The 23,628-nt window shown below is 39.8% G+C and overlaps 1 protein-coding gene across 6 annotated transcripts in view; it reads left to right on the forward strand.

The window, feature by feature from the left end:
- The first annotated feature begins 525 nt into the window (after positions 1-525).
- The window catches only part of PRUNE2 (prune homolog 2 with BCH domain), a 255,008-nt gene continuing 231,905 nt past the window's right edge, over positions 526-23,628 (forward strand). For all 6 annotated transcript variants that reach the window (XM_079112083.1, XM_079112086.1, XM_079112085.1 and 3 more), the window contains exon 1: positions 526-723. In XM_079112083.1, coding sequence (XP_078968209.1) covers positions 688-723 — 36 coding nt within the window. In that variant the 5' untranslated portion in view covers positions 526-687. The remainder of the gene's footprint in view (positions 724-23,628) is intronic.

Consider the following 23,628-nt stretch of genomic DNA (forward strand, 5'->3'; position numbering starts at 1 on the left):
CTTTTAGCTCAGCAGTACCTCCCCCGCGCCCTCCCCGCGCCAATTTAGCTGAGTGCATTCCCGGTCAGGCCAGCAGACCAGCTCATTAAGTGACCGCTGGAGCTTTCTGTACTGTGCCAGCCAGCCAAGGAGGCGCTGGCCGAGGACGGGAGCTCTCCTGGGGCCTGTCTCCCTCTTCCCACCTTCCCTCGCTGGCAGCGTGGTGCCTGCGGCAGAGCCTCCCTCTGCAGCAGCCCCTTGCACTTGGCTCGCACTTCTGGGCGCTGTCCATGGTTGCAGCATCTTTCGGCTCGCCACGTCAGGAGGCCGCAGCAGGGCCCTGCGATTGGCCGAGGAACCCCTCGCCACCCCCCAGTACCCCCCGCCCCGGAGCCCTGGCCCCCGGAGGCGCGTGCCAGCGAGCGTGCGGGGCGAGCCCTGGGGCTCCCGGGCGGCACACCCACTTTCCTTATTAGGACCGAGTCGGTAACCTAGAGCTGGCGGCGGGGCGCGGGGGTGGGGCGCGAAGCCCTGGGACGAAATCGCCCAGGGCGCAGTCACTGCCTCAGCCGCCTCTGAGCGGCAGGAGGTAGCAGCTAGTCTCTGCGCCCCAGCGGACCCCTTTCTGGCGACCCTGCTCCTGTCCCCAAGGTCTTCCTCTGCGTCCCCCTCCACCGGGTACCTCTGGTTCAAATCCCTAGCAAAGACATGGAAGAATTTTTGCAACGCGCCAAATCTAAACTGGTAAGTCGAGGGAGCAAGGTTTGTATGCGTGTATGTGCGCGTGCTGATGGAAAGGAAAGGGTGTCTCAGCAGAGGAGGAAAAGACAACTTTGTCACTTAGTTGGCAGGGTGTTAGGGATGTTACCCTCCCCCCACCCCCAATCTCTGGAACGCTAGTTCTTAAAGTGATAAATCTGCCTCATCAACCCTCCAACCACAGCCAGACACAGTTGCAGAACTGGGAGTGGTTGCGACCCAGCTGAAGTGGGGTCACATGTGTCCAGCTATGGTGCCTTTGGTCTGACGTTGGAAATTCATCAAAAATTGCAGTTCGCTCCAGAAGGATAGGGGATAAATGGGTGTGGTCCTCCTCGTAAAAAAGAACCCAGCCTTGTGCAGATGTGATACCTTAGTTGTAAAAGGAAGAACAGAATTCCTGAGGACTGGTGCTTGAGCTGCAAGTGCAAAACCCCAGTGAGGAAGTCAGGTTATAATTTGGGAGGATTCTGCAAACAGTCATTTTATCTGAGCATTCCCAGAATAGGGCTTGCTCTGTGCAGGAGTAAAGGATATCCTAGTGTACATCCTCTCTAATCTCTGTTCACATCTGTAAATTGGGGGCAGAGGCAGAAGGGAGAGAGCCCCAACTGTTGCCAGCGATGTGAGATTTTATTGTTCTCCTGGGAGGAGACCAGCATTTGGCCTGGTATATTTTACTGTATTGCCATGTAAACAGTGACTGATAATTTCACTGTGTATGTTGACAGTTGCTACACATTCTGGAACAACAGACTCTAGCACTTTCCTAATTTCAAACTGTTTTGGTTCTTCAGCATAGCATTCGTAAACCTAATGGAAATGTTTCTGTTTTGGCACTTAAAAAAAATAAAGCCTGTGCTTGTTTGAAGCAATTTAATGAACAATGAAAGCACTTTTTACCGGCCTGGCATAGAAGGAAATGCATGATTTATGATGCATTTAAACCGTCATAGAAGCCAAACGTAAAGTCTGCGTGAAGGTGACGTCTTACTCTCAAGGCAGGATATTTGGGGCTTTATTACTGTATCTCATTTACCCTGGCAAAACAAAGGGAGTGCAGGAAGGGAGGGCCTGAAGATGCCCAAATGTCCATTCCCAGCCGAGAGCAAAGTGGAATCCTCATAGTGGTCTAAACCGTAAGTATCTTTAAAAGAACCATTAAAGTTGATTAATACTATATAATTACTTTGGTTTCTATGTTAAGCCTCCCAGAGAGTTAAATGTGTGTGTGTGTTTCAGTATTGAGAAGCTTTGTGATCATTTCTGTTTTTACTGACCTCCATATAGTTTTACTAGAGCAGGTGAACAAAAATACTGCAGAAACTCAGTAACTATTTTACATTTCTGATGGCATCAGTACATGCTCTGTTCTTTACTGAATAATGGCCAAGAAACGTTAACAAATTTAAGTGAATTTTGACAGGTGTGTGTGTGTCGGATGGAAATGAATGGTGATCAAGGATAATGCACCTGTGCCCTGTGCTCCAGTCCCATCACATTTATTTTACCATCGTTTTAACAATAAACATGTATTTTGTGGGGGCTGATGTAAGCAAGAGGTTTGTCTCATTTCTGAAGAGCAATTGCTGGGAAGGAAATGTCCCAATTTCAGAGTAATCAGTTGAAAGTAATGTGTAATTTATTTACCGAATCCCTTCATTAGACGAGCAATTGCTCTACATCATTAAAAAAAAAAAAAAAAAAAAGGCAGGGAAAAGAAACTGTTATTTGAAATTCTCTTACCAGTTTCCTGCATTGGTCAGAAGAATAATTAAGCTAATTTTATCTTTTCTTGGAATAGGTTCTTGGCCAGAAATCACCTTCAGCCTTTCATGGTTAGCTATAGCAAAGGTGTTTTGGTCATCTTTGGTCTCTCGTTTTTCCTGACAAGTTACATTTTTAATAAAAATAAAATTTTAAATGGAAAATTTTAATAACATTTTTACCTACTATTCAATATTCAAATACAATAGTGATAACACTCTAGAGAATCGATAACCTTTTCCTTGGAGAAAAAGGTATAATCAATAATTAGGCCATTCTTTTGTGAGAACTTTATTCATGGAAATATGATAGGATTTTAAAAATTTTGGCTAATCCTTTGAAAAACATTTTAAGGAGCAGAAATTTATTATGCCAGTTTTCACACTTAAGCTGTATTAGAACCAGAATTAGAGTTTAGAAATTATGTGTAAGTTGTTTTCCATTACAAGTTAATATAGTTTTTCTGTATGATACCTAAAAAATGCCTAATTATCAGCACCCCATATTTACTTGTTGCTTTGATATTCTATAGGAATGATATATGTCTTTTAATGATTTGAAATAGAGATCCTTCTAAAGTCCTAATATAACCTCATGATCATCTGGGCTTGCTACTTTCAATAGTCAAAAGGAACTATAAATTGCAAAATGGACTATAAATTGAAATGAACTATAAATGAACTATAAATTGCAAAATTTATGTATAATCCATAGATATAATTTCTAATAATCAAAATTCTGGAGAAATTGGGTTCTTTTTTCTGACTAGAAACAGTTGTTCTTTTGTCACCACGTGGAGAAAAGCTTTCTGTTCTTGGCCAAACCTTTGGATTGAAAAGAAATCCTTGATGGAAAGGGGTGTGTTTGAATTTTTATTAGGAAGTCATGGGTTAATTTCCATTAGAGTTGGGAGAGCACTATCTTCGATCCGTTTTTCAGCCCAGTCTGGTTCTTAATTTGAGACAGATTTGATGACATAATCTCATCATGTCCTCCTTTCCTCAAAATCTGCTCCTCCAAACTATGTATGGTTCATTGGGAATACTCAACATTTCTCAGAAGTGGCAGAAGTAAACCCTAAGTGTGACCTCAGAGAGATCACCTTTGCCTCCAGTGGGCCTGCCTCCTGCCTGGTTGGGCAGGTGTGGGCGGCTGGAGCCAATTCATGAAAACAAAATAAAAAAGCCTTATTTGAAGGTGGAGGGTAGTAGGGAAGGTAGTTACTCTTTTCAAAAGTCTCCAGAAATGACACCTTCTTGACAAATACAGAGTGACAGTTATGGGATGGATACAACGACTGTGAGGGCAATAAGGAGTAGAGCAAGGCAAAACCTCTGAGCAGTAGAGAAGGAACTCAAAGGGTGATGCCTTCTAGCCTGGCTCACTCTGGTATGAGAACCCAGCTACTTTTCTGATCTAGATACTCATGGAAATGAAGTGAAAACACAATTTCTTTTTCTCCTGCCAATGCCCTATTGCAATGCTGAATGAACAGGCCTTTCCTGCACCTGTTCATTCAGCATTGCAATAGTGGCAGAAATGAAATCATATCATTCCAGATCAATCTTTTTATGTCAGCCTGACTTTCCATTTTTAGTTACACCATGGTAAGAGAAATTGAGGGAGATTGGGGAGTGAGGATTTCCTGTCCTTGTCTTTAACTTAGAAAATGCCTCCCAACTTCATAGTGCTCGGTTCAGAAAAGTGTTCAAGTCAAGAACAAATTCATTGAAGTAAATGGTTCAGGTCTCATGAACTTCGGGGGAAAGTGATGTAAACGAGAAATCATCTTGGGATGAATAGAGAGCTCTGGGTGGACTGGCAGCTGAGTGTTCCTTAACACCCAGAAGTTACCACCTGATGCAATTCAAGCAGCTGCAGATGGGTGGGGACCACTGCAGCCCACATACCCTTAGATGTAGGTCATGAGTCAGGCTTGGAGGGGACCTGTCAGCTGCTGCTGGAAGAATACAGGGCACACCAACGTCCCAGGAATGGTTTTCAAAGAGAAAGTGAGGATAGAGTCTCCACTGCAGTCCAGAGGATGCACCTGTCCTCAGCAATGACAGCTGCAGATGAAGGGCTGATGTCTGTGGTGGGTGTTAGTCAATACGGGGACTTCTGGAGGAGAAAAATTCTGGATGACCTAAATGTTAAGCTATGCTCTGTGGTCTGTGGCATAGGGAAAAGAAAGCACATCTGAAACTTGAAATGAGTGACTGTATTAGAGTGGACACAGCATATGGGGTTTTTATGTTCAAAAAGAAAGAAAGAAAGAAAATACTGCAGCATGTCTGCAGAATAATCTCCTTGATCAGAAATTGGAGGAATATATTCTTCCTGACTTCCTGTCTGGGAAGAAGGTGCATATAAAAAGGATATTTTAAAAGTATCTTTTAAAGGAGCACTGTGGTAAAGACTAGTAATGAAGGAGAAGCTGCAGAATGGTTTCATCTGGGTTGCTGAGCTCTCCCGTAGAGACCATGGGACCAGCTCCAGCCCCCGTGCAAATGAGGGCAGGTGCTCTTGAGTCAGTGCCTTGTGCCAGATCATTTAGGAGCAGGAAACCTGGGAATCTAAAGCACTTCTGTGAGTTTGGTGCTACCCTCCTTAGTTGGTGGGGAACGAACCCTTGATTTCTGTAGTCGGTTCCATTTCTCACTGCTGTAGCATCCAGGCCAACAGCTGGGGGTTGTCCCTCAGTCCCAGGGCTTTTGGAAAAGAACCAGACTTTTCCAGTATAAACACATAAACAGATCTCAGAATGGATTGGTCAGTCTCAAAGAAGAAATGCTCACTGTCCTTCGGATGGCAGCTTGAATCTTGGAGGACTTGTGATCAGCTGAGCAAGGGCACTCTTTAGTCTGTGATTTGAAAAAATATTTTATGTCAACTAAGTAAAAAGGCGACAGCTTTGGTGCTACTTGTTTGTCTCTATGTAGCTTTTTATTTGAGCAGGTGTTGATATCACTTAGGGTGTGGTGTACTAATCTGTGGAGCTCTTACAAGTCATGGTGGCTGGGTGATAGAGGCTTTACTCTTTCCTCACATCTACCCCTCCATTCTACCTGAGCAGAATGAGAAAGGAATACCTAGGCCTGGATGTAGACTGCAAAAGAGGTGAGACCAGAGGGGTAAAGGGTCTTGTGTAGCCTTTGTCACGGCTTCTTCTAAACTCTGGGATTATAAGAGCGTCATGGAGTTTATAGTCTGTTTCGAAAGGAAACTGGAGCAGGGTAGGGATGTCTTATTCAGGAGGCAACATTCATGTGTATTCTGTTATCAATGGTATCCTCTGAATCTGTGCAGTATCCAAACTGCACAGTCATACATGGCTGCCCCATCAGAGGTAATGAAATAGGATACTCAAAATCTCTGCCATTGTCCCAAACCCCTTTCTTTCTGAGCCCTGTAGCTTTGGAGTCTGCTCTCCAAGGGAAGGTAATGTTTCTTCCTGAGGGCTCTTGTGAGACCAATAGGGCTCTAGATGACCCCAAAATATCAGACCTACAAAGTCTGGGTTAGAAAAATCAGGCTGTTAACAGGTACTGTAACTCAAGCATCACTGAGCCACCTGGATGGCTGCACTGGCCAGCAAGCTGTTCTGCAAACCAATCTCACGCTGCTACCAGGGAGCACAGGAAGCACAGAGTGCTCAATAATGAAAGCACCATTCACAGCTCTCTTCCACCACCCCTAAAACCTCATGATCACTTTGCATTGCTCTTAGGAGGACTGAAAACACTGTTAACATGACCCTGCTATCCATTTCCACTGACCTCTAAGTCAGGTTTTAAACAATGGTTTTAGATCACTTATCTCAGTTTGTCATTATGTCCTTATTGGGCATATTTGATGAATTCTAATTCAGTGAGAGAAGAGATCAGAATTTCTGTATGATTTTATTTCCTGTGTGTCTGAGAAATTCTTATAGAGCATAGTGCCTGAGGCTCTATAAGGATTTGTAGAATGAATAGAACCATGAAAAAAAAAGAGTCTTTTAAAAATGACAGTGTCTAGAAAAATTGCATGTCTTTGGTTTCATGCATTTGGTACTTTTGCTTTGGCTGCCAGGAAGCTCAAAGCTATGTTGGTGCTAATTTTCTTTAGCTTAGTATTTCTGAAATAATTTTTTCTTTCTTAGTTTTACCTTGTTGCACTTGTTTTAATAATTTTTGGCTTTGATGTATACGTGTCTTTTATTATAAGTGAATTATCCTTTTGGTCTCTGGTAAGTACATTTTATAATATTGTATTTGATCTTGAATATATTTTGGCAACAGGTCAGGGTTCATCTACTCATATTAGAGCATCAGCTCTTTTAGTAATAGAGAATATCATGTGGAGGCTTCAAAACAAGTAGCCCAGAGTAAATGTCAGCATAGTCAAAAGCTTATCTATCTTCTCATCCTTGATGATTGGAGCAATAATAGCCACATGTTCCCATATTAGAGCCCAGAAACTGGGAACAAGGCAGCCCATGATAGAAGCCACCTTCCCTGAAACAGATCTTAGAAGATTTTCATAAAACCTGAGTTTTGTGTTTGGAAGAACCTCAGGAAGGCAGGCCTTTGTTCTCCTTCTCACTTCCTGTTTGCTGGATGCAGGACAGCATGGCGGTTGACAGTGTGGGTTCTGGAGCCAGATATCTGATTTCAGATCCTGACTCAATCATCTTTCCTTACTGGACACACTGTCTTGATTACTTGGGCCCCTGAGTCTCGGCTTCCTTGTCTGTAAGATGCAAACAATAATATCATTCCTGTCCTAGGGATGTTGTAGGTGTGCATGTACTGAGAGAATAAGACCTCCATCCATATTATTAAAATGCAAAAAGGGCTAAGAGTGGACAAGAGGACCAACAGCTCTATTCACATTTCACAGAAACAAGGACAATTCTCAGCTCCCTTTAGTTTAACTAGAATTTGTTGAATATCTGTGTAGTCTTAGCTAGGAGACACTTTTTTTTCTTTTAACTCTCACATTGGTCTTGTGTGGTAGGGATTAGTCTTTTTTTCTTTTTCATTTGAGGAAACTGAGACTCATTGAGATGAAACGTTTGCCCAAGATGCACAGACAGTCAAGAACAGAGCCCTGTTTGCTTCCAAATCGCCTGCCTGCAATTCCAGGAGCCTCTTATTCTCTCAGTGCCGGTTCCCACAGCATCTCCCGGAACACTTAATTCTCTTTAAATGAAACTGAACAACTTGGCAGGTTTTTAATAGTGTTGGGTGGTAATTTATGAGACTGCACATATGTCTTTACCTTTGACCTAAGAGTGGTTCATTTCTCTGTGTTGCCTGTTTTATATGAAAATCCTTGAGTAATCAGCTAATCAACCAATATTATTAAGAATGTGTTCTGAGAAGAATACGGTGTTAGGCTGTTGAATAAATTGTGAAATTTTTCTCACTGTATGCCCATTTGAAAGAAAAATAAATGACTGATAAACTATTTGGAGGATAAGGTATGTGACTAGGTTTTCAAGTAACTATAAATATTGTGGGCATTTAGTAAATTTTTCATAAGAAGAATGCATTTAAAAAGAGCTTAAATGGAAAAAAACAAATTTAAATGTCAAGGTTGTTAGCACTTTTGATTTCACACCTTTCTTCATTATTGCTTCTCTCCTGTTGGAGTCCTTCGGGATTACTTTGATTGGTGAATTGATTGACTGAATGTAAGGTGGGGTGAATGTCCCCCAGGGGACACAGCTGGGAAGGAGAAGACATGGGATCAGAACACAGCTCTCAATTGTGCCCAGCTGATTCTGGCTCTCAAGTCTGCTGGTTTAGCAGTGTCCCAGGAAACTGTTAGTTCTGTTTAACACACAATGTAGGGTTGAAGGAACAGGGGAGAAAGGAAAAAAGGTAGTTGGAGGCAGAATTGGGAGGGAATAGGAGAAAAAGGGGGAACCAAAGGATTCATGGAGCAAGTAAGCCTGAAAAGTGGTGTGGCCCAGAAGAAAATCCAAAATTCAGGATGAGATGAGTTGCAAGGGCAACAATTTCTATGTCTGAACTCACTTTTCTGGCAACATCAGTCCACCCAGAGTCATCCGAAAACAGGAAGTTAGGCAAAGGCAGCTCCCCTTCAGGCACCTGGAACTGATTATTGAAACCCGTCATTATGTTTCTCACAGAAAAATCCACCTCCCACACTCTATCTTGGAGACTATTTGTGAGATAATACCTGAAAATTGTTCTCAGCATTACCAGGAATACAGCAAAGATATACAAATGCCAGCTACCATTATTGATGTTTTTATTTCATATGTACTTTGCCACAGTATTCCTGAAGTTGCTTCTCTCAGAAACAGATGATAGAAATGGAAGTGTAGTGGTTGCTAGCTTATGATGGGAAAATTGCACCAACAAAATCAAAATTAAGTCAGGTGCAATGGCACACGCCTATAATCCTAGCAGCTTGGGAGGCTGAGGTGAGGACAAGAGTTCAAAGCCAGCCTCAGCAAAAGCGAGGTGCTAAGCAACTCAGTGAGACCCTGTCTCTAAATAAAATACAAAATAGGGCTGGGGATGTGGCTCAGTGGTTGAATGCCCCTGAGTTAAAGTCCTGAAACACACACACACACACACACACACACACACACACACAGAAAACAAAATCAAATGGGTCCTGGAAGAAGCAGATGGAGACAAGTGCCACTGTGTTTGTTGTGGTATAAATAGTCCTAGATATCTATGCAGCCTTGGTGACACACCGTCATGGACTCCAATATGTGCTTCATGTTCATAGTAATAACCCTGAATAATTGAGGAAAAATATTGTTAAAGGTATGGCATGTGAGTAATTTCAGAAAAATTTTTTGTTCAGGTAATTAAAATAGAAAAAAGGAGAAAAGAAATAAGTTCTGGCATGGAGGGTAAACTTTGGTTGTCTGCAGAGGCCTCTTACGTAGGAGACTTTATTCTTGAGTGAAACCAGGTATGTCATGGTTTATTACAAGTGATCATGAGTCAGGATGGAGGAGGATGACGGTGCTAAAAATACCAGCCTGATGTGTGGTGGCATAAATAGGCCTCGACGTGTACAAGATGTGAGCACCCCACTCCCCACTCCCATCCCGAGTCAAGAACTAATTTGGTTCTGGACTCCAGAAGAGCTGTAGCAATGACCACAGTATGAAAAATAAAGTCCCCAAGAAAAGTCTCAGAAAGAGAGGTGGACTGCTGTTGGACTTACAATTAATTAAAGGGTTTTATGGAAGAGTTTCCACTCATGGGAACCATTCTTTTTTTTATTTGAAAAAATCAGGACTTTTAGGATAAGTGGCTAATTTTTAAAAAATAGGGTGCCCATCAATTCAATAAGGTCCATTTTTTTTTTTTCTGCAAGGAAAAAAAGAAAAGAAAAAGTAAAAGATCTTTTATCAATTAACAAAGGAGTACAAAAAGAGAAACATTCATGGGTTTCTTGTGTGCTCCAAGGAGGGCGGAGGTGGAATTCATCCTTCAAGCTGATGGGTTTCGCCCCTTTCTGCATTCTTCATACATATTTTCTGTAGCAAGTGGTCAGAGGTTCTGATAAGACCAGCACCCAGCTCTGAAAAGACAGAAATGTCACAACAGGTGGACACATCAGCTGCTTACAGCCACAGGCATGTCTGAGAAAACAGGACAAGGGCCCAACTGCTCCCTCAGGGAAGCAGTATCCCTGGGCTCTTCTCTGGAGGCCAGGGGCCATGTCTCTTTCCATTTCCCATTCTCCATCCTTCACACGTCCATCTTTCCCCTGGTCCTTAGCAAGCTGGTGTGATTTGTGCACAACATCCCTTGGGGATACAGGGTAAGATTATTTCATTCTTTGTTAGTTATGACAAAAGCAGACTTCCAGGGTCATTTCCTTTTGGAGAGCCGTATTCTTGCAGGAAAAAGAAGGCAGCCTTTCAGTTGGTTCTTGTGGATTAATACAAGCCTAAACTTTGATTCAGGGTTTTATCTTTTTTGTGTTTACCAACATCTTTCTTTGATATTTTTGCGTATGTATTTCTTTAGATTATAGGCAAACCACAAACAAGGTCTTAGGAACTGCATATAGCTCAGAGAAAAAGATAAATAAGAAGGAAATATTTTATTTTCTAACGGAATACTTCTTCAATCATTTCATTGTGAATCTGCTTTTTAAGACTCTAAGCATAAGGCAAAGAAATTTTGTGGCTCTGTAACGGATCGTGTGCTTGCCATTTGGCTGACACCCCTGGACTGTGGCCTGAAATGCCATTACTCTTGGATCCAGTCTCTAGAAAAGACCAGACATAAACTCCCTGTGGTGGATGCAAAGCAAAATGCCATCCCAGAACTGGCTTTTAAAACATTTTGAAAAATTTATTATCCTTCCAAACCATTAGGTCAGTTTGAGCCTTGTGGGGGAAAATATGTATTTCTCACTTCTGTGGAATTATTTCATACCCAAAATAGCCTTCTGACCAACCCTGGCATCTCTATAAAAAACAATTCCTTTAGAAAGGGTTTCACATGCTAACATTTATGTAGACTACTTTGATGAATCTTGTAAACACTGAGCCATACATTCCTACCGGCCCCTTTGTTGGTAGTCTGCTCTCAGCAAGATGGATATTCAGCTGCCCTGATTGCTACGAGTCCCACTGGACACTCCCTGACCCTTCACTTCAGGGAATGATGTGGAATCCAGCCGTCAGGATTCCTCAGGTTTAAATACAACATTCTATTGCTATCATCTTTTATTTATGATCTCTTGCTGCATAACTGTTAGTTATGTTAACAATTCCAGAGTCACAGACCTTTACATTTGCAGCATCACAGAATTATAGATCCTTAACTTTGAAACATTTAGCCTTTGTCTCGACTTCCTCTATTGTGTTGCAGGTTTGGTTTCTTTGTAAAATAATAACTGTGCACTAAAGGAAATCTGGAAAATATAGAAAAGATGAAAATTACCCATAAATAGAAAAAATAAGAACTAAAAATTATCCACCTTCATCCAACCAGACATGGTTGTTGGTTATGTTTGGGTAAGCAGTTTTCTTAGTCTTTCTTCCTTGTGCACAAGTTTTAAAATAAGATCTTCATACATTTTCCTATTTTACTTAACATTTTTCTGTGTTATTATATAGCATTCAGGATCAACATCTTAAATAATAGAATACCAGTTAGTAAAGGTGATTTACTATGATAGAACATTTTGTTTGTCTCTCCTTTTTTATCATTAATTATAGGATAACAAACATCTTTGTACATAAAACATTTTATCCTGTTTTAGAATTACATTCTTAAAATGACTTCTCAAATATGTAATTATTAGGGCAAAAGCTTAAGCTTTGACTTTTTGATAAATATTTCCAAATTGACCCCTGGATGGATGGAATTTCCCAAATTCCAAAACTGAGAGAGGTTTAGAAAGGGTAACTGGTCCCATAGGACGTCATGACAGAGCCAAACATAGGGGCCAGTTCTCTTGAAACCTAGGTCTATGCTCTCAACAAATTGGTGAAGCTGTACAGTATATCAGGAGACTAGAATGCTGATTTTGTAAACCATGAATCTAAGTAAGTAATCTGTAGCTTGTTCAATTAAGACTTGGCTGCTAAATTAAGATGATCAACACAAACTGCTGTGGCAGTTATTGCTCTGTTATTTGAAACCCTGAGGTAGAATTTGACTAGGGAAGTCACCTCTTCTTCTTTTCTCTTTCTCTCTCAGTTATTTCAAAAGGACTGAGCTTCATGGAGTAACAAGTTAGTTGCTGTGATAGAGTCAACCCTCCACATGTATAGTATCATAGTCAAATGTCACCTCATTCATCTTCTGTCCTGTAACCTTCCATCTTCACTCTGCTGGTTTTAGTCATTATCATCCAGGGGAGTTGACCCACTCTATCCATGGATCACACAACCGTGGGTTCAACTATCCACAGATCAAACATATTTTATAAACCCCTGCATCTGTACCAAATATGTACAGACTTTTTTTTTCCTGATCATTATTCCCTACACAATACAGTAGAACTGCTGTTTACACAGAATTTAGTGTGTAGGTATTATAAGTAATCTAGAAACAATTTAAAGAATGTAGGAGGACGTCATAGGTTGTATGCAAATGCATATCATTTTATATAAGGGACTTGAACATCTGTGGAATTTATCCTCAAGGGGTTCTGGAACCAATTCCCTGGAGATATTGAGGGCTGACTGCAGTTGGTGTCGATTCAGAACACAGTTTCTCTCACCTTCATGATCTCATTTGATCAACCTTGGATGGGACTCATGTTATTATCTTTTTGTCACAGATGAGAACGAGACTAGAGAGCTAAAGTCTAACTTTATCCAAGGCACACAACCAGTTAATTTAACAAGAGAGCTGGGCATAGAATCTGTGTCTTTTGATTACTAAGCATCTTCTGGAACAAAAACATTGGTCCATGCTTTGGAGATAATTGGAAAGTCTTATTGAGAGATTGGTAATTTGAACTCATCTACATAAAATAAAGCAGTGGAGGAGGAGACCATCTCATGGTGAAATCTATGCATGCTGAAGTTGAATTTTCCTCTGCACAAGTGGACACAAGCCTTTTGTGAGTTTCATGTGATGGACTTTGACATACAGTTTGCAAGTGTGAGATTAATGAATGTGTCATTGGTGGAAACATGCTGGGCTCCACAGACTCAGGAGAACCTGTGCCACCTGTAATGGGAAGGTGGCTCCAGAGAGGCAGGTCACTGTGGAAGCCTATGGGTATTATCTGACATACCTGTAATGGGCAACATGGATGTCACCTGTGTTGATTCAGTTGGGATTTCCATGTGGGGAAAGAAGTTTAATTGCCTATTAACACAGACTCTTTCCCTGCTTACAGAGGAAGTGTGATTCTACCAAATTTTCTTTCTCTCTTTATTCAAAATCCCCTCCCTAACTATTTATTTATTTGGATTATATTCATTAACTGCCCCAAAGCCTGATTGCATCCTGCATGGATGCATCAGAGAGCGATTTATTTTTTATAGCCATAGCATAGCAGAGGTACAGGATTGTTCTTTCAAGATGTGCAAAGATGAAGATGCAGCAGAAACTTTGACCTGTAGACGGAAGCAATGAGTTCCCTGTGTCTGTCTTTCAACCTTTTATTTATTTATTTTTTTTCCGGGAGTGGGGTGGGGAAAGAATGTGCTGCAGACTGAACCCTGGACTTCATGCATGATTAGCATCTACTCTACCACTGAGTTAAAACCCCAGACACCTCAATCTTTCTTAAGAACTTGATTAATTTACATTGGTGGTATGGGGCGGGGGATGGGGAAATATTCAAACACAATTGAAAAAAAATTTAGGGAGGTGGAATTCAAAGTTAGTCTGGGCTTGACTTTCTGTATTAGTGGAAATTTTAGGTTTATAATTGTCCTAAATGCCTGACATGATTTTCTTTTAGAGAACACTTATTATCTAACAGGATGATTTTAACATAGAATGGTAATTCCTTTATAGACATCGTGTTAAGAGTCTTTAAAATATTCTGAAGGAAATATGCTTGGAAAATGTTTTTTTTTAGTTTTGGGGGGGAGTGGAAATCACAGACTCTGAGAGACTCTGCAGTGTAGCTGTTAAATCATGCACATCTGCTAAATAATTAGCTTGCTGTGGGGCAGGAGGTTCTGAAAGTAAATCCTTGTGTGTCAAAACTCCTAGCTGTATAACTCCTTTCTAAATACACTTCAGCTTTTTTAAAAAGACAGAACAGAAAGCATGAAGGGCCAGACAGGAACAACTAAATTAAGCAAATGTCTTGCATGCCCAGGATCCACTGCTGGCTCTTCTCTCCTGCCCCGATTGCCTCAAACTGACTTCATCTAGCATTTCACCCCTGCCCCTTACCCCTCAGCAAAACCTGCTCCTTGTCAGCAAGCAAAAGTTAGCATCTTTCGGTATTTAACTCTGCAGCTTTGTATGTGATATCCTTGACCACAGTCCTCAAAGACAGGCATCCTTATGCCCAGTTTCCAAAGAGGAAACAAAAGCTCAGAGAGATCAAGTAACTCACTCTAGCACACACAATTAATGAATGTTGGAACTCAATTTCCAGAATGCTGTGCCCAAGAATCCTAGCTCATATGTCCATCTCAATATGCTACAGGGACATAATAACACTTATTTTAGGATGAGAGGTCATTCCAGGAGGGCCACTGAAACTTTCATGTGGGTGGGAGTCATCCAGGGATATTGGTAAAGCACATTCTGATTCAGTACAGATTCTGGACCTGGGCTTCTGTGATTTTATCAAGCTCCCAAGTGATGCTGATACCATTGGCACCCCAGACCACAATTTGAGGATCTAGAAAGTGAATTTGTCAGGAGACACTGTTCATGCTCCCTTTAAAGGGTGCATTAGAATTTGCAGGCTTCACAGCTAGGGGAAAGTGTCTCCCAACAGAAATGCAATGCTTCCCCAGGAGGTGTGGCCTTACTGCAGTCACACTGCAGTTGCCTGAGGTACCATGCTTCTTCTAGGATGTTAAAATCTAAGCCTGAGGAACAAATCTATAGCTATCCTATTTCAGGTAAGAGAAAAATTGATTTGGGAGGAAAAAAGAATCTGCAGTTACAACATATAGAATCCATTAGCCATTGGTTCTATTTACCCTTATGACAGGCTCTGGGCTAATACGGTTCTAATATGTATTATGTATCCCATTCCTTATTTTTGCTCATACAAAACAAATGGCTTCACAGGGCCTGGCATCCAAGAAGCAGACCTAAATATGGGAAAAGGCCTTAGGGAGGAAGTGGGAGCAGAGGACTCCAGGGACTGGCAGCCTTATGGGAAATGGAGGGCTCTTACTGGGTTCTCGGAATGAGCTCAGGAGCAAGACCACATCAGTGGTAGTTCTACAGAACTTGCTACTGGAAACACAGGGTTTGGGTGGAACTATTTTTTCTGTTAGAGCTGTTCACAGTCCCCTCAGCATGGTTTGGCCTTTCTCTCTATCTCCATTATGTTAGATTTCCTCCATCTTTTAGGCAGTGTTTTTGTCATCTGGATGGTTATTTGCTTCCAGGCTCCTGTGCCACCCTCCCTATTGTCCTGGTGCCTCTTTGCACATGATGCTGTGTTATTTATGGTGTTCCTTTATTATTCATGTCCTCTTTCCTTTGTTGATGGCTTCTGCTCAGTCACTCTGCTTCTATGATGTGTCCTTCCTTCACACTTGGTTTTCTACAGGCCCTTTGCACTTTCCTGTTCCTTTTCCCCTTAACATAAAGTTCTGTTTCTTGTAACACAGTGGGAGCCCAGCGTGGCTTGTGGAACCTCCTATAGTTTGGTGATCAGCACACGTTTTGGAGTTTTTCAAAATCATTTCGGGTACCTCTCGGTATAAATCTGCTTTCACTGGGTTATGCTGTGGTAGCAGAAATCCCCAGTGTTGGTGGCTGTCAACAACAAAGACGGATTTCCTGCTCCAGTTACAAGTTGCTGAAAGTCAGCGTGGTTCCAACTGCCTTCTGCATTCTGGAATATAAGCTAAAGGAGCAATATAGACATGGGCTATGCTTCTCATGGCAGGAGCAAACAAGAGAGCTAGGAGGGTCTGGCAATGGTTCTTAGAGCTTTTGCTCAGACTGTAAGGAGCCATTTCCACGGGTACTTCATCGGCCAAAGCAAGTCACAAGGCCAAGTCCAATGGTAGTGGGGTGGTATTGCACCAGTAGGCAGGAACTGCAATTTGCTTGGTATTGCACAAGGACATATTATTATCCTTTTTTAGGAAGGAAAGCTAATAAGTAGGAATAACATTGCAGTCTGCTTATGCTGTAAAACTGGAATTCACCCTCTTGAGTAGACCTGGACAGAACCATACTGACATGATATTAAAGGTCATATCAATGGGTAACTTGTCACCCAGTAAAATCATTGATTAGGAAACATGGACTTGTTGGGCAGTTGTTTATGAATTAGTTTATGAATTAGTGGAACTTATGCCTTCAGATGAGGTTTGGGCAAGGATTGCTTCCACGGACACAGTTCAGACTGTATCTGCATCTCAAGTAAGAGGTTTGAGGAAACGGGGCTAATTTCTTTAGACCAGCAGGGAAAGTATGTGTGGAACAAGCATGCCTGGGAAAAACCTTTAAAGTTTCTGTGCCTTGGTTTCTTCATGTGTAAATTGGGAAGAATAATTGAATTCCTCTTGTAAGAGATTTTTGAAGATTAAATTAAACAGTAAATGTAAAAAACTCTTGAATCTATGTTTGCTACATAATAAAAATATTTGAGTGTGTGCTTTGATAAAGATGGTGATGATGTGATGGTGATGATCTCCTACTTTGGTTTCTGAACCTCTGGAAAACATATTGAGAATTTCAAAACCACCAATTTTAGAATCAACAGACAATCAGACTTATGTACCTGAGTTTAAGATTCACTTTACAAATAAACAAAATGAAAATTAACATAGAAAGTAAGGACTTAAATTCCTGGCCTCCTAATAAAACTAGCTGCGATTTCTTTTAGACAAATTAATCTCTAAATTGTGTGCTCACCTCTTCTGGTCATTGTGTGGAAAGAAAGTCCTTTGAAAGTTTTACCTGGTTTATTAGTTGATTGTGGTATGTTTTGGCCTTGCATGAGTGGGGATATTTGCAGACAGTTTCATGGTTTGCTGGGAAATCCTGAGCAAAGCCTGGGAGGAGAAGCTTGAGGCTTCTGTCTGGAAGTTGGTGGCTTGACCCCAGAGGACAGATCTTGGTGGAAATGAGTAATGATGTGCAGGTTATTGCTTTGAGGGGAGTTTACTAAGGGATATAATGAGGTTTCTGGCTTGGAGGACTGTTTTTATCTCAAATCCTTTCTGCTAAGTCTGTGAGCCTTAGGGTGATTGGAAATGAGAGTCAAGGAATCTGAACTTCAAGTTCAATTACTTCTTAGTTGTGTAAACTTGGGTACATTCCTTAACCTCTTTGGGCCTTGGTTTATTCATAAATGTTAATCTTAAGTAATACTTATCCAATGTGATCATGTGCAAGAGCATTTTCCAAATTCTTTATTAACTAAATAATAGTATTTTCACAATAACCCTAGTTAAAATAAGTAGGCATTGTTATCCCTGTTTTGTACATGAGAAAACTAAGGTAGAGAGAGGTGAGGATTTACTGTACATACACAGGCAGGAAGGCACAGAGTCGGGTTCTGAACCTAAGCAGCCTAGCTCTGAACTCCACATTCATGTCCATCATGCTTGGCTGCCTCTTGATACAGTTGGCTCTTTATCTAGAATTATTGCTGTAAAGATTAAAACTGTTCATCTCCTCTAAGATCTGTTCCACTGTTTGTCAGGTAAAAAATAAATGTTCAATAAACATTAATGGTCATTTCCCTTCCTCTCCCCTATTTCTTTTCAGCTATTCTGGTAGACCTCAGGAAATCAGGACAGGAAATGGTTTTCTCATCTGTTAAATATATAATCTTATTTGGGGTTCAGAAGGTTATTTTGAAAATTAAATGAGACTGTGCATATGAGTCCTTTAGCCAATGGTACTCAATATGTTTGACAGTTTTTCTAGTTCTTGAGTGAGCAGAATTACCCAATGGAGATAGTTCAAATTAAACTAGTCCCACCAGCTTATGTCATAACTGCTGTAAACTCTAAGGTGAACCTGGAGTTCTTTGGATTGCAGTGAACCCAAGGATGGGCCAGTTAATTCTTACTTTCTCAGTATTACCCAAATGCGCTGTGTGCAGGCCCTTATGCTGGGTCTGCTATCAACTTTTAATATCTGGCTCATCCCAAAGTTGGCAAGTGGGGAGAGGAGAGGAGAAAGGTCAGGGAAGGATGCAGACCAAAATCCCTGTAACAGGGAGTAAAATTCCTATGCATGCTGCTTACTTCACACATACTGTCAATGATATTGTTGTTTAACTAGGATTTACTATGTGTCAGGCACTGTGTTAAGTTCTTCTCATACATTATCTCTTTTCATTTTCTTAGCCACTTGATGAGTTTTTTAATCTGTTAGACAAAGCAAGTCACAAGGTGTGCTCAGAATTAAGGGATAGAAAAATACATCGCTGCTCTTAGTGGGAAGAATTGGGATATCACATTGAAGGAGCATGGAAAAGGATGTTCTTGCACTTGGCAAAGTCTCCATAAAAGAACTGGTACAGAGAATCATGCATTTCCAAGGAGTGACTTCTGCACCCAAAAAGAGGGGAGTCAAGTGTCAAGTGCCTCCTTGTATTTTGAATCTCTTTTATTACAAAGAGAGTGTAAAGGTGATAAAACTTAAATGTGGATCTGTTTTTTAATATACTCAAGAACCATGTTGTAACTTTTTGAAGAATTTTATGGCTTTTGAATTCACTTGGTTCTTATGTTCAAAGCAAACCTGTAGCTAAGAACGTTATTCATTCATTATGCCTAAGCTCTGCCAAGTACTAGGTGAGTAGTGTGGCACTCAAGTCATAAATATTTTCACCAGTTTTTCCAGGGAGGAGAGAATAAGTAATGAATCCTACTTTTAGAATTAATCAAATCCTTAGCTTATCAATTTATAACCATGTTTGCTTATTATTATCATCCCCAAATTGGGGCATTTTGTATTGTAGGAAGTAAAGTGATATAATATAAATTCTTGGATGATTTGAAGTGTTTCACTCATTTTTTTCTATTAGCAAGTGGCATTGGCTTTCTATATTGTTAACAATATAATATTTTGGAAAGAATTTTGCTTATATATTAAAGTTTGTCAATTAAAATATAAGCAAATTAGAGGCAATCTATGGATAGGGCCCAGAAACAACTATAAACAGAAACAAATTTATGCACAGCTGAAATCCATAATATCTTGTGTAAAATATATACTTTGAGACAAATATTGCCTTATACACATACTTACATATTCACTTTAGATTACAGAGATTTCCTAATCAGATCATATATTTACCATTAAAAGAATAGATCAAGATGAATAAATTAAAAACAAAGATATATGGAATGAAGTATTGACACATGCTACAATGTGGTCGAATCTTAAAAACATTAAATGAAAGAAGTGAGTCACAAAAGGACACAAATTATTTCTTTTATATGAAATTCCTGGAACAGGTAAATCCTTGGAGTCAGATAGCAGATGGGTGGTTGCCAGGGGTGATGGGAAGCAACTGCGGAATGTGTACAGGGTGTTCTTTTGGGGTGATGAAAATGTTTTAGGACTGGATAGCATGATGGTTGCCTCATTTTGTGAATGCTCTAGAGGACGTTGAATTGTTCCTTCTAAATAGTTAATTTTATGTTGTGTGAATTTTATTTCAATTTAAAAAATGCGTGTGTGCATACACATACATCCCCATATATATATATATATATATATATACACATATACACACATATATATGGATGTATATACACATATACATATATATATGCACATACATATATAAGTTCGTGAATGACTTTTTTGTTATTTTATTACAATAGTGCTTCTGAACCTTTTGAGAAAACATTTATACTTTTAAAAATTAACCAGGATAACCAAAAACTTATCTTTATGTGTTTTCTATTTATCAATAGTTACATTAGAAAAAAATGGGAAAACGTTTATTTATTAATTTATTAAAAATAGTATATATTTATTACATGTTAACAAAAGAAGACCATACTAAAAATCACTATATTTTCCCAAATAAAAATATTTAGTGAGCAGCAGCTAATTCAGCTCACAGCTCAGTCTCATAATTGCTTCTCCTTTTAGAGGGCCATTGGTCTTCAGAATGCAAAAGGAATGCTGTGTGCATACTTCCTATTTTTATCACAGAGTACTGAAAAGGATATGTGTACCTGAGGCTTGGTATTTAATCAACTTAATATTTTTCATGTTTCATTGAGGACATTCTCAGTGAAGCTGGCAGTCATGGTTGTGAAGATTACAGTGCCCTGATTCTTGCCAAGACTCTGTAAGTTTTAGCCACTACAGCTTTTGTGCAAATGTCTGTGTAGTGAAAAACCATCAGTGCAAATGTCTACACAGCCGAAACAAAACCAAAAAACAACAAAGAAACAAAAAACAAAAACAGAAAAAAAAAAAAAAACCAGAAAGGGGCAAATTGTATTTCCTAGTTTTCATGAAAATAGATTTAACTTCACAAAGTCCCTGAAAATATCCCAGGAACACCCCCCCGTCCCCCCTCCCCCCGCCCAGAGTTTGAGGTTAACAAACTAAGGACTGTGATTCTTCACAGTGAAGTACCAGACTTGTGAATTATGTATACCTAAAACATGCATGGCTATTGGCCAAATGATATTGTTATATTGTGTGCATGTGTGAACATATAACAACAAATTCCATGATTGTGTACAATTATAATGCACCAATAAAAATGTGGAAAGAAAACAAAACACTGTATTCAATTAAAAAAATAAAACACTATATCTGTCCTTAAAAAGAGAAATATCAATTTCAATAAAAATAAATATAATTTAAAAATGCATGGCTTTAAAAAAAATGTTAGGTCTCTTAAAAGACTACTGTGTAATATTTACAGTAGTATTTAAAAACAGAACTTGTTTTAATCAAATTTCAGATCCTTGTCTTTGATGTACCCTTGGGTCTTTGCTGCGTTCTTTCCTCAGCATGCTTCTCCTGCAGCTATGTGATAACTCTGTCCCTCACTTCCTCTGTGGCCTCAGCTATCCCTCGAGGGCCTTCTTTGGCCAGTTTACTGAAAATATTGTCCCTTTCCCAACACAAACTCATAAACATGTGCATGTGCCCACATACTTGCACATATACACTGTTACCCTTCCCTATTATTTTTTTCTTGAAATCTATTCGTAATTGATATGACACATTTTACTCATTTGTTTTTTTCTTGCTCCCCATTAGAATATAAGCTACGTGAAAGTAGGGGTTTTGATCAGTTGTAGAACCTTCTTGAATGGAGTCTAATACATTGATGTTCAGTAAATGTTTTTTTCAGATGTTGAATACAGCATAGCTAAAATTTTGATTCAGACTTTTTTTGCATCTCACAAAGTGGTGGATCATGGACAATTCCAAAATGCTTTCCATAAGTTGTGCAATGGAAAAAGGGTTTATGATCAAATAAGTTTGAGAAACACCTCATTTCTCTCTCTCATGTACATGTACACACAATAAACTGAAGCGTCTGAGAGACCTTGTGATATGGTCATGTGTTTAAACATTGTTAACCATGGTATTTTCCAAACTTTTTACTGTACTATTGTTTACTAGAACGTATTTTGGGAAATGCTTGCCTGTATGCAGCCTCCCTGGCTCCCATCAGCATGATTATCAGGGTCCATTGAGGCAAAAGCTATTCCAGTGTAAGATATTATCACTAGTTCATTCAAGTGAAAAGTTTTGTAAAAAAGTTTAATTTCATAATTCTTAATTTTCTGTGCGATACACCATTTTGATGATACGAAGGACTGAGATAAAAGTCGGTGTATTTCTATATTTTAAAAGATATACTTTGAAAAAAGAGTGATTCCATGTAATTCAGTTTGAATTAACCCAGTCTGATGAGAATAGCATGAATCCCTCTTACTGATCGCATCACCTCCCAAAAACCCAAAATGGCAATCAAATTTCAACCTGAGTTTTGAAGGGAACAAATGATATTAAACCACTAGGGATTTGGTTTCTTTATGATCTGTAAAAATCTGAAGCAGACAAAGCATTCATTTTTATGGGTTTAGTTGATTTCATGACAGGTATCTTTAGAATTACATCATTTTTTCAAGCTCTCTTCTATTTTTTAAAATTTTAATTTGTTCTAATTAGTTATACATGACAGTAGAATGCATTTTGACACCTTGTACACAAATGGAGCACACCTTCTCATTTCTTTGGCTGTGCACACCTGTAGTGTAATCATACATGTATATAGGGTAATAATGTCTGTCTCATTCTACAATTGTTCCCATCCCCACGGCCCCATCTCTCCTCTCACTCTCCTCTGCACAATCAGAAGTTCCTTCATTTTTCCCTAGCCCCCTCAACTATGGATCAGCATCCAATTGTCAGAGAAAACATTCGGCCTTTGGTTTTTTGGAATTGACTTATTTCACTTAGCATGATGTTCTCTAGTTCCATCCACTTACCTGCAAATGCCATAATTTCATTCTTCTTTAAGGCTGAGTAATATTCCCTTGTATATGTACACGTTTCTTTATCACTTCATCTGTTGAAGGGCACCTAGGTTGGTTCCATAGTTTAGCTATTGTGAATTGAGCTGCTATCAATATTGGTGTGGCTGCATCACTGTAGTATGCCAATTTTAAGTCCTTTGGGCATAAACAAAGAAGTGGGTCAAATGGTGGATCCATTCCAAGTTTTCTGAGGAATCTCCATACTGCTTTCCACAGTGGTTGCACCAATTTGCAGTCCCACCAGCAACGTATGAGTATATGTTTTCCCCCACATCCTTGCCAACATTTATTATTGCTTGTATTCTTGATAATTGCCATTCTGACTGGAGTGTGAGGACTTTTTCAAGCTCTCCTCTAAAATTATAAAAACTCTAAATATTCATCCTGATTAACCCTGGACTTTCACTGGACCAAATTAGTTACCTTGAGAGTGGGTATTAGGAAATGAGTCTGCCCCTCATATTTTCTCTCTTCCTCACATGCCCACTTGCCCTTATGACTTCATTCATGTTACAAAGCAGCACAAAACCCTCACCAGATGTAGGTAACTTATCTTGGATTTCCCAGCCTCCAGAACTGTGAGCCCAAACAAACCTCTTTTCTTTATAAACGACCCAGTTTCAGATTTCTGTTGTAGTCACAGGCAACAGACTAAGACTTCATAGGACTCTTACTCCTCTTCAGAATTCCTTATTGTGCTCCTAATAACTCTTCTAAAGTAGAGGATCTATCCTATATCTCTTAGAAAATAGCCAACAGAAGTTTGCTGTAGGGATTCAAGAGCTCTCTGGATTCTGGGTTATTTGTGGTCGTCTCTAAATAACTTTTGACTTTACAACTTGAAGCTTGTCTAGACTCTGAGTGAGAAAAATGAAGCCAAAGGTACAAGTGCTTTTTCATAAGAACATCATGGGTCAAATTCTTGCTCATGGCAACTTTCCCTCTTCCAAAGATACCCAACTGTA

This window comes from Sciurus vulgaris, assembly GCF_902686455.1.
Source record: "Sciurus vulgaris genome assembly, chromosome: 15".
Taxonomy (NCBI): domain Eukaryota; kingdom Metazoa; phylum Chordata; class Mammalia; order Rodentia; family Sciuridae; genus Sciurus; species Sciurus vulgaris.